The 12,641-nt window shown below is 40.7% G+C and overlaps 1 protein-coding gene across 1 annotated transcript in view; it reads right to left on the reverse strand.

The window, feature by feature from the left end:
- Positions 1-7,565: 7,565 nt before the first annotated feature.
- The window catches only part of LOC139370767 (solute carrier family 2 member 9, like 2), a 214,096-nt gene continuing 209,020 nt past the window's right edge, over positions 7,566-12,641 (reverse strand). The window contains exon 13 of the mRNA XM_071110465.1: positions 7,566-9,646. Coding sequence (XP_070966566.1) covers positions 9,395-9,646 — 252 coding nt within the window. The 3' untranslated portion in view covers positions 7,566-9,394. The remainder of the gene's footprint in view (positions 9,647-12,641) is intronic.

Here is a 12,641-nt window from a genome sequence, read left to right on the forward strand (position 1 = left end):
GAACTGGAACACGCTGTCATACACTTAGATCCAGAGCATCCCAAACATGCTCAATGGGTGACATGTCTGGTGAGTAAGCAGAACTGGGACATTTTCAACTTACAGGAATTGTGTACAGATCCTTGCAACATGGGGACGTGCATTATCATGCTGAAACATGAGGTAATGGAGGCGGATGAATGGCACAACAATGGGCCTCAGGATCTCATCACAGTATCTCTGTGTATTCAAGTTGCCATCGATAAGATTCAATTGTGTTCGTTGTCCGTAGCTTATGCCTGCCCATACCATAACCCCACCGCAACCATGGGGCATTCTGTTCACAACGCCTCTCTGAGGTAGTGATGGCTGTTTAGCAGTCTGATGGCCTTGTGATAGAAGCTGTTCTTCAGTCTCTCGGTCCCAGCTTTGATGCACCTGTACTGACCTCACCTTCTGGATGGTAGCGGTGTGAAACAGGCAGTGGCTCGGGTGATTGTTGTCCTTGATGATCTTTTTTGCCTTCCTGTGACATCGGGTGCTATAGGTGTCATGGGGGGCAGGTAGTTTGCCCCTGGTGATGCGTTGTGCAGACCGCACCACCCTCTGTAGAGCCTTGCGGTTTCCATACCTGGTGGTGATACAGCCCGACAGGATGCTCTCAACCCGATTGTGGATCTGTAAAAGTTCATTAGGTTTTTGGGCGACAAGCCACATTTCTTCAGCTTTTGAAGGCTGAAGAGGCGCTGTTGCACCTTCTTCACCACGGATAGCGTGGTGGCACTTTAATTGGGAAGGACGTGCTTGTGGTAATGGCTGGAGCAGAATAAGTGGAATGTGGTGACCTAGTCAAATCATGGTATTTTTCGCAGTTCTGATTGCAACTGCTCTATTTCGCGCTCTGATATCCTCTGGGACTTTACAGTCGTATCAAGCATGTTCAACAATATTTTGCTGTGTCGCAATTCACTTCTCCCAAGTGAAAACACAACAAGCTCCAGAATTAATATCTTCTCATATTGCCAGTAACGAAGAATTTAATCCTTAGTCAAATCAAATGTAAGACCATTCACACCTTTTTTAATCAAATCATTAATACAAGATGATTGCCATAACTCTAAAATATCTATTGCTTGCATATTCTCCAACATGCATGTGTTCGTTATACAGTGCCTTCGGAAAGTATTCAGACCCCTTGACTTTTTTCCCACATTTTGTTACGCTACAGCTTTATTCTAAAATGTATTAAAAAAAATCCTCATCAATCTACACCCAACACCCCATAATGAAAAAAAACAGCGTAAATATCACATTTAACATAAGTATTCAGACCCTTTACTCAGTACTTACTTACTCGGCACCCTTGGCAGCCATTACAGCCTTGAGTCGCTACAAGTTTGGCACACCTGTATTTGGGGAGATTCTCCATTCTTCTCTGGAGATCCTCTCAAGCTCTGTCAGGTTGGATGGGGAGCGTCATTGCACAGCTATTTTCAGGTCTCTCCAGAGATGTACGATCAAGTTCAACTCCGGGCTCTGGCTGGGCCACTCAAGGACATTCAGAAACTCTTCCCAAAGCCACTCCTGCGTTGCCTTGGCCGAGTGCTTAGGGTGTTCGTTGTCCGTAGCTTATGCCTGCCCTTCTGTTGGAAGGTGAATCGTCGCCTCAGTCTAAGGTAGAGGTCGACCGCTTACGATTTTTCAACGGCGATACCGATACCAATTTTTGGAGGACCAAAATAAAGCCGATACCAATTAATCGGTTTTTATATATATATTTTTATATATACAGTGCCTTGTGAAAGTATTCGGCCCCCTTGAACTTTGCAACCTTTTGCCACATTTCAGGCTTCAAACATAAAGATATAAAACTGTATTTTTTTTGTGAAGAATCAACAACAAGTGGGACACAATCATGAAGTGGAACGACATATATTGGATATTTCAAACTTTTTTAACAAATCAAAAACTGAAAAATTGGGCGTGCAAAATTATTCAGCCCCTTTACTTTCAGTGCAGCAAACTCTCTCCAGAAGTTCAGTGAGGATCTCTGAATGATCCAATGTTGACCTAAATGACTAATGATGATAAATACAATCCACCTGTGTGTAATCAAGTCTCCGTATAAATGCACCTGCACTGTGATAGTCTCAGAGGTCCGTTAAAAGCGCAGAGAGCATCATGAAGAACAAGGAACACACCAGGCAGGTCCGAGATACTGTTGTGAAGAAGTTTAAAGCCGGATTTGGATATAAAAAGATTTCCCAAGCTTTAAACATCCCAAGGAGCACTGTGCAAGCGATAATATTGAAATGGAAGGAGTATCAGACCACTGCAAATCTACCAAGACCTGGCCATCCCTCTAAACTTTCAGCTCATACAAGGAGAAGACTGATCAGAGATGCAGCCAAGAGGCCCATGATCACTCTGGATGAACTGCAGAGATCTACAGCTGAGGTGGGAGACTCTGTCCATATGTCAACAATCAGTCGTATATTGCACAAATATGGCCTTTATGGAACAGTGGCAAGAAGAAAGCCATTTCTTAAAGATATCCATAAAAAGTGTTGTTTAAAGTTTGCCACAAGCCACCTGGAAGACACACCAAACATGTGGAAGAAGGTGCTCTGGTCAGATGAAACCAAAATTGAACTTTTTTGGCAACAATGCAAAACGTTATGTTTGGCGTAAAAGCAACACAGCTGAACACACCATCCCCACTGTCAAACATGGTGGTGGCAGCATCATGGTTTGGGCCTGCTTTTCTTCAGCAGGGACAGGGAAGATGGTTAAAATTGATGGGAAGATGGATGGAGCCAAATACAGGACCATTCTGGAAGAAAACCTGATGGAGTCTGCAAAAGACCTGAGACTGGGACGGAGATTTGTCTTCCAACAAGACAATGATCCAAAACATAAAGCAACATCTACAATGGAATGGTTCAAAAATAAACATATCCAGGTGTTAGAATGGCCAAGTCAAAGTCCAGACCTGAATCCAATCGAGAATCTGTGGAAAGAACTGAAAACTGCTGTTCACAAATGCTCTCCATCCAACCTCACTGAGCTCGAGCTGTTTTGCAAGGAGGAATGGGAAAAAATGTCAGTCTCTCGATGTGCAAAACTGATAGAGACATACCCCAAGCGACTTACAGCTGTAATCGCAGCAAAAGGTGGCGCTACAAAGTATTAACTTAAGGGGGCTGAATAATTTTGCACGCCCAATTTTTCAGTTTTTGATTTGTTAAAAAAGTTTGAAATATCCAATAAATGTCGTTCCACTTCATGATTGTGTCCCACTTGTTGTTGATTCTTCACAAAAAATACAGTTTTATATCTTTATGTTTGAAGCCTGAAATGTGGCAAAAGGTCGCAAAGTTCAAGGGGGCCGAATACTTTCGCAAGGCACTGTATATTTGTAAAAATGACAATTACAACAATACTGAATGAACACTGTTTTTACAATATATATAATACATCAATAAAATCAATTTAGTCTCAAATAAATAATGAAACATGTTCAATTTGGTTTAAATAATGCAAAAACAAAGTGGTGGAGAAGAAAGTAAAAGTGAAATATGTGCCATGTAAAAAAGCTAATGTTTAAGTTCCTTGCTCAGAACATATGAAAGCTGGTGGTCCCTGTTAACACTTCTGTATTTCATATACCTTTGACTATTGGATGTTCTAATAGGCACTTTAGTATTGCCAGCCTAATCTCGGGAGTTGATAGGCTTGAAGTCAAAAACAGCGAAGAGCTGCTGGCAAATGCAGGAAAGTGCTGTTTGAATGAATGCTTACGAGCCTGCTGCTGCCTACTACCCCTCAGTCAGACTGCTCTATCAAATCATAGACTTAATTATAATATAATAACACACAGGAATATGAGCCTTAGGTCATTAATATGGTCAAATCCGGAAACTATCTTTTCGAAAACAAAACATTTATTCTTTCAGTGAAATACGGAACCGTTCCATATTTTATCTAACGGTTGTCATCCCTAAGTCTAAATATCGCTGTTACATTGCACAAGTGTCAATGTTATGTCATAATTATGTACAATTCTGGCAAATTAATTACGGTCTTTGTTAGGAAGAAATGGTCTTCACACAGTTTGCAACGAGCCAGGCGGCCCAAACTGCTGAATATACCCTGACTGCTTGCACAGAACGCAAGAGAAGTGACACAATTTCCCTAGTTAAAAAGAAATAATGTTAGTAGACAATATTAACTAAATACGCAGGTTTAAAAATATACACTTGTGTATTGATTTTAAGAAAGGCATTGATGTTTATGGTTAGGTACACATTGGTGCAATAACAGTGCTTTTTCCGCGAATGCGCTTGTTAAATTTGGCGAAGTAGCCTGTGATTAAATGATAAATTAACAGGCACCGCATCTATTATATGCAACGCAGGACAAGCTAGATATATCATCAACCATGTGTAGTTAACTAGTGATTATGTTAAGATTGATTGTTTTTTACAAGATAAGTTTAATGCTATCTAACACCTTACCATGGCTCCTTGCTGCACTCGCATAACAGGTAGTCAGCCTGCCACGCAGTCTCACCGTGGAGTGCAATGTAATCAGTGGCCAAAAATGAAGATTACCGATTGTTATGAAAATTTGAAATCTGCCCTAATTAATCGGTCATTCCGATTAATCGGTCGACCTCTAGTCTAAGGTCCTGAGTTCTCTGAAGCAGGTTTTCATCAAGGATCTCTTTACTTTGCTCAATCCATCTCTGCCTTGATCCCGACTATTCTCCTAGGCCCTGCTGCTGAAAAACATCCACACTGCATGACGCTGCCACCACCATGCTTCACCGTAGGAATGGTGCCAGGTTTCCTCCAGACGTGACGCTTGGCATTCAGGCCGAAGAGTTCAATCTCAGATTTATCAGAGCAGAGAATCTTGTCTCTCATGGTCTGAAATTCTTTAGGTGCCTTTTGGCAAACTCCATGCGGGCTGTTGGGTGCCTTTTAGTGAGGAGTGGATCCCATCTGGTCATTCTACCATAAAGGCCTGATTGGTTGTGCTGCAGAGATGGTTGTCCTTCGGGAAGGTTCTCCCATCTCCACAGAGGAACTCTAGAGCTCTGCCAGAGTGACCATCGGGTTCTTGGTCACCTCTCCGACCAAGACCCTTCTCCACAGATTGCTCATTTTGGCCGAGTGGCCAGCTCTAGGAAGAGTCTTGGTGGTTCCAAACTTCTTCCATTTAAGAATGATGGAAGCCACTGTGTTCTTGGGGACCTTTAATGCTGCAGCAATTTTTTGGTACCCTTCCCAGATCTGTGCCTCGACACAATCCTGTCTCAGAGCTCTACGGACAATTCCTTCGACCTCATGGCTTGGTCTTTGCTCTGACATGCACTGTCAACTGTGTGACCTTATATAGACAGGTGTGTGCCTTTCTAAATCATGTCCAATCAATTGAATTTACCACAGGTGGACTCCAATAAAGTTGTAGAAACATATCAAGGATGATCAATGGAAACAAGATACACCTAGCTACCAAATGCAGCTAGCTAGTTTAGCATAATCAAACACCCGGCTCAAACAGAGAGGGATGCTTTGTTAGCTAGCTGACAAGTGCTATCCAACACTGGAACTCTTCCAAGTGAAGATAAGCTTTTGGTTTGATTAATTTATTGCCACCGGTGTAACTACTAAACTACTTGCTGTAAACAGTACTGCATGATTGTAGCAGGTTTACTAACACATTAGTTATAGTAGCTATGTTGACTATGACATTAGTTAATGTGGTGAAAACGATGTAGAATGTGTGTAGTTGTTAGTGGTTATCGTATGAATGCTTGGCTTGAAAAGGTTCTCCCCCTGACCACAGACAGCGGTTCTGTTGTGCACTGAAGTCCACAAGCGAAGGAAAAAGGGGAAAGGGGAAGAGAGCATAGATGCGAGAAGGAATCATACAACGAGCAAAGTAATAAAGCTGTTAGTGTGGCTGCTATGAAAGTGAACTGTTTGCAGGTGATCAGGGGTGGATTCATTCCACCGATTCTGTTGAAAAACATTTCCTAAATCTAAGCAAATGATAAACATACCTGAATTTGTCCTGTAGATACTGTAGTTTACAACTGTTTGGACTATTGATTGCACCCTAGATCAGCTAGATACAGGCAAGAGTGTACAAGGCGGTATTGAATGTATCACTGTCTGTTACCTTGGTTACTCCAATTGTTCTCTCGATCTGTGCACCTACATTGTAAACTTTCATTTGTAGGCTAGGTTGTAGCTACCTCATGATGGGCATAGGGAAAATGTGTGTATAATGTAGTAGGCTAATTCTATCGATGTTACATTGAGCTGGGTGAATGGAATATGAATGACAGTCGCCCCATATATGCTGTAGTAGAAATAAGACCATGCTCATAAAAATAGAATTGTGCTCCCTAATCTTAAACGACACTGACCAACACTGCATTTAGGTTAGTATTGTAGAGTAACTACAAAGTTGTTGATCCATCCTCAGTTCTCTCCCATCACAGCCACCAAACTCTGTAACTGGTGAAATCCCTGAGCGGTTTCCTTCCTTTCCGGCAACTGAGTTAGGAAGGATGCCTGTATCTTTGTAGTGACTGGGTGTATTGATACACCCTCCAAAGTGTAATGCATAACTTAACCACGCCCAAAGGGACATTTACCCATCTATCAATAGGTGCCCTTCTTTGCGAGGCATTGCAAAACCTCCCTGGTTTTTGTGGTTGAATCTGTGTTTGACATTCCTTCCTTGACCGAGGAACCTTGTGTGGGGTACAGATATCAGGTAGTCATTCAAAAATCCTGTTAACACTATTAAACACACCCTGAAGAAGGCACAGTGATGCCGAAACGTTGGGGATTCACCCAATAAATTACTGGGAGTTTATATATGGAGTGTGTGACTCTATTTTTATAGTTTATTCGCCATTAGTACACACCTCCAAACAAAATATTTTTCTGGGTGTGTGCCAGCTCATGGTTTTTAAACACTATTATTGCAGAGTGAGTCCATACAACTTATTATGTGACTTGTTAAGCAAATATTTATACTGCAATAAAGTATAAAGTAAAACACCCTGCTGGTAGCTAAATAGCTAGTCAACCTAGATTAGTGTCTGACAGTAGGTATAAAACTATTTTCATACAATACTATCTAATAACCTCTAGTTCACTAATATCACAACAATATAAGGAAAATATTTAAGAAATGTACATTAATATTTAGCATTTATGTGCTACACTATACAAAGGATCACTCGTAAATAGCTAACTTAGCAACCTCTTCTCAGCAAGTAGACTGCACTGGAGAGCACAGGAGGTTGGTGGCACCTTAATTGGGGAGGACGTGGTTGTGGTAACGGCTGGAGCAGAATAAGTGGAATGGTATCAAATACATCAAACACATTGTTTCCATGTGTTTGATGCCATTCCATTGATGCCGTTCCGGCCATTATAATGAGCCGTCCTCTCCTAAGCAGCCTCCACTGGTGGAGAGAGAGTGGAGAGCGCACTGACACATCTGATGTCATCACAGAGCGACAGATATGTATTTAGCATTTTTTAAATTTATTTTACATCTGTAATTGCCACTTCTTGAGACCTACAGCTCCAAATTAAAGAAAAGGGTTAGCTAACATAGCTAGTAGCTGGGACCGAGAGACTGAAAAACAGCTTCTATCTCAAGGCCATCAGACTGTTAAACAGCCACCACTAACACTGAGTGGCTGCTGCCAACACACTGACACTGACTCAACTCCAGCCACTTTAATAATGGGAATTGATGGGAAATGATGTAAATATATCACTAGCCACTTTAAACAATGCTACCTTATATAAATGTTACTTACCCTACATTATTCATCTCATATGCATACGTATATACTGTACTCTATATCATCGACAGTATCCTTATGTAATACATGTATCACTAGCCACTTTATACTATACTATGCCACTTTGTTTACATACTCATCTCATTTGTACATACTGTACCCGATACCATCTACTGTATCTTGCCTATGCTGCTCTGTACCATCACTCATTCATATATCCTTATGTACATATTCTTTATCCCCTTACACTGTGTACAAGACAGTAGTTTTGGAATTGTTAGTTAGATTACTTGTTATTACTGCATTGTCGGAACTAGAAGCACAAGCATTTCGCTACACTCGCATTAACATCTGCTAACCATGTGTATGTGACAAATAAAATTTGATTTGATTTGAATTTGATTTGATTTGATTTGAATTGACCGTATTTTATCCTGAAATAATTTGAGGTGGTCCCAACGTCATCCTCACATTTTTATAGGTTATGGTTTAATGTAAATAGCCTACACATAGAAAGGAAAAAGTAGCTTGATCAAAGGGACAATCTGCAGTTGCTACATCCAGGGTTTGGCTTATAAATGATTAATATATACCCATTGATTCTTTACGAATATAACATGTCACTGAATTGTGATATCCGTCATATCTTGTGAACTGGGCTTTGCTTGTCATGTCAGGAATTTTGTGTCACTTTACAACGACATATGTCACTGTTATGTTATGTTCGTTATAGGGAAGGGATGTAATGGTTTAACTGAAGAGAAACAGGTAATGATGCATTTTCCAGCACAGATTCGGTGTTATTACATAGAAATGACCTTCTCTGTTTCCAGATAACAACCATGGGCTGGTTGGGATATCAGGAAAGGATTGGGGGAAACAACATGGCAACTATTTATGTTAACTAATGGTAATTACTAGCTAATTGCAGAGTAAATACATCTTATTACCGAGCTAGAATGTAAAGCGGTAGCCACATCTCTCTCATGTAAATGAGAGATTAAGCAAACAATTTATTTGGGAAATACTCCGTCTTTGCTATTTTCATTAGCATGCTGAGGATTTCAAATTGTATTGGATGTATTTTTTATCTGTTAAAACATTGAATACATGTGGTTTAGTGTATTTAGCACATTTAGTATGTGTGATTTGGTTTATGTTGATACAACAATTCAAAGTTAATACACAAAGTAACCAAAAACCGGATCTAATTTGCATATTCATCATGAGTTTGCAGCACATCCGCAGCAAATAGTAGAATGTTTGCCACAAGTTTCCCAGAATTGTTAGACAGAAGTTCACAAGTCGATGTAAATTTACTGCAAAAGTTTGCCTCAAAACTCATTTGCAAATTTGCAGCAAATTAGCCAAAAATTTGCAATAATTGTTTGCCAATTGCCTGTTGTTTTTTTTCTCGTTAAGAGAGCTTTAAAAATGTATTGAAAATTATTGCATACAAAAAAAACGTACACTCACCTAGCAGAAAAACTTTATCTTAAAAATTACATTTCACTTCAGTGAATCAAAATACAGTATGTACAACAGTAAACTGACACCTGGTTGCTTTTCTTTGATTCAAAACGAACTCTCTATCTCACCATCGATGATGACTTTTCCATTTTCTTCTACTTCCTTTGACCCAGCCTTGATGGCAAGTTCGTTCTCAATTTCCTTGTTACCCAACGGAACATTGTTGATTTTGGCAAAGCTCTGGCTGATGTCCATAAAGGTCTTGTTTTTGGTCTCAGGCAGAATAAAGTAGAGGTACACAGCACCCAGCACACACACCACCAGGAACACCAGGAAGGCATAGGTCTGCAGGGACTCCTGTGGAGACACACACACACACACACACACACACCAAAATGTTTTAAAAAGGTATACTCAGCAATATGACATCATCGACTTCTCGTTTACAGATGTCAACAACAACACATTTCAAATCTGCCCAGACTTTCCACACCTACAAATATTTCACCTTCATTTCCAGCCCAAACTTCCCCCTCACAAATAGGCTTCCCTGAGCTGTCAGCCTGAAGTGTGTGTACAGAGGCATCTAGCCATCTGTGCGAAACTGTTGGTGTGACAGTGTGACAAGCAATAAAAGCCTCATTCTCCTGAGGCATGCTCTCCATTCCATTGTGGTCAGTGCAGTTCAATTCCCATCAAGCACAGGCGGACACACACACACACACGCACACGCACACACACACACACACACACACACACACACACACACACACACACACACACACACACACACTTGCAAGAGTCACCAGAGTAGTTATTCTAACTCTGTAGTCCATTTCTACATTTAGATTACCTCCAGGGGGACCAAAGATAATTGAAACACAGTGGCGAGTCACACTTCTTAAAAAGTCACCAAGCAGGGAGCATCAATGTCACCTGTCCTTACTCTCAGAGCAGTAAAACATCAGTAAAAAAGAAACACAGGCAACGAAGCGTGGCTGGACCTAGTGCTTACATAGGCCTACTGAAGAGCTGAAGCTTTGCAAGCATGTAATGCTGTATGTTCTATAATTATATAATCTATATAATGTATTTGGTAGTGTGTAGAAAGTGTATTTGCAATTACTTCTGAGAATGGGACTACACTGTTACAATAAATGGTGCTATCTAGAACCTAAAAGGGTTCTTTGGCCGACCCCATAGGATTTGTATTTTATTTTTATGTTTAAAATGGCTGTCACACACTGTGTTAGCTCAGAATCCCACTGGGACTACGCTTTTAGACCAAAAGAGTTCAACCTGGAACCAAAAAAAGGATCTACCTGGAACAAATAAGGGTTCTCTTATGGGACAGCCGAAGAACCCTTTCGGAACCCTTTTATCTAAGAGTGTATGGCCTGCTGGGAATTACTTTTCTCTGATCTGACTCCCTCTCAGTGGGAGCTTTGCAAATTCTTAAATGAACTAAATGTATTCAGGCCAAACAGAATATTGGATTACGTTTTAGAAACATTTCAGAATCTAAGAAATTCAGAAGGATGAGAATGGGAAATAATTGGGATTACTGAAAAACACACAGTCCAATGCTGAGAAGTCGCAGGGAATAGAGAAAAAATCCAAAATCCAAAATCCACAGGGAATCACAAATATACCCAACATCTTTGAAATCTGACCCTGCACTGTCAATCATTCAGTTTAATGAGGGATTTCAAATCTGGCCAGGCAGATTACCAGAGGGAGACTGCCTGGGAATCTTGATTGACCCCAGACTGGGAGTTTGAATCTACTGTTCATGAGGAAATGATGCACTAAAAGCTATTTTCCAAACAGTCTAATATACCTGTCATAAAACACACAGTACCCATACAATGGTGACCTCAAAGCCCAACTACTTCCTGTTGACATCCGCCTTCCTAAGGCCTTATGGGTTATTACTGTGTCACATCGAGACACGGTTTTCCCCTCTTTCAAATATTTCATAAGAAGATAAACAAGGCTCTATTTGGTAGCCTGATCCAGACTGAAAAAAAACTGTTTCTGTGATGTAACACTAATTTGCAAAAGTTGGAAAAATCCCTTAGTCCGATGAATTTTGCATTACATGGACAGATGAATAATGCTAATTACAAACGCATTTCCTATAAAAAAATATTTAAACTTCCTGTTATTGCGAAGATTGATTTTTCACTGGCCTATTGATTGACGTGAGAAAGGAGGTGGTTTCTTTTTTTAGGGGGTAAGCTTTATTGCCTGCACTGCTGGCTTGGCACATTTAGCCTCCCTGATACATACACAAACATACACTGACCTAGAGAGAAGTTTATCCTCGGTGGCTGCAATCTGTTCGGGCGTGCGACGGGGACACAAGGATAATTAAATGTCCATAATGGAGGGGATATAAAAGTTAATACATCTGATCAGGGAGAGGTGTCCCCAGTGAAATAATGGGGCTGGCCTTCGGGAGGTCATGGTCACTGCATTGTGGGGGCAATGGCTTGTCCCAGTTGACAAGGAGAGGGCTACAGTGTGTGTGTGTGTGTGTCTGGGGGGTGGTTTATGCAGACGGTGCTCATATTCTTAATGGCCCAAGGGGAGGCCGACCCAAGGACAGCAAATTAGCTGCTTGACTAGGCTTTACTCAACATTGTTATTATGCGTTTTCAGCCTGGCAAACTGTCATTTTGGGAATGCAAGATTATTTAATGCAGTTTCTACCTTTTACATTTTGGATTAGCCTCTAGCACCCCAGCAGTGACGTATGCTACATTGTGATAATCATATAATGAGTCTTAAAATGACATTATACATTTCTATAAACTAGGGTACCAGTGAGCATTTCTTGTGGAGGACAACTGTTTAGAGCTGCAACAACGTCTTTAATAATTGGCCTTTTTTTCATGTGAATACATTAAGACAGTGGTCACCAACCTTTTCTGAGTCAAGATCACTTTCTGAGTCCAAAGCAAGATCTACCGCTCAGATAGTTTTTTAAACAAAAATAATAATAATAAGCCTATGCAACATTAACCTATTAAAAAACGTTCTGTAACAATGAGGTTTGTGCAGTAGGCTCTGAGGCCCAATGTTGTTCTTCTCAGACCATTTTGAAATTATATTTATATTTATTTGTATAATATATCATTTGCTGTATTACTTGTGAGGCACAGCTGAGTGAGCACAACAATTAGCTTTGTTTTATTTTACTGGATGGCCTACAGCTGATGGTCAGTCTGAGGGGAGGGAGGAAAGGAGCGAGCAGCAGGGAGGCTGCCTCTCACACGAATCACCCCGTCCCTCTGCTCTCCCTCCCTCCGCTGAGAAAAGGGGACATAGTCTTCCAGCTGTTAGCGAA

Source organism: Oncorhynchus clarkii, chromosome 17 (assembly GCF_045791955.1).
Source record: "Oncorhynchus clarkii lewisi isolate Uvic-CL-2024 chromosome 17, UVic_Ocla_1.0, whole genome shotgun sequence".
Lineage (NCBI taxonomy): Eukaryota > Metazoa > Chordata > Actinopteri > Salmoniformes > Salmonidae > Oncorhynchus > Oncorhynchus clarkii.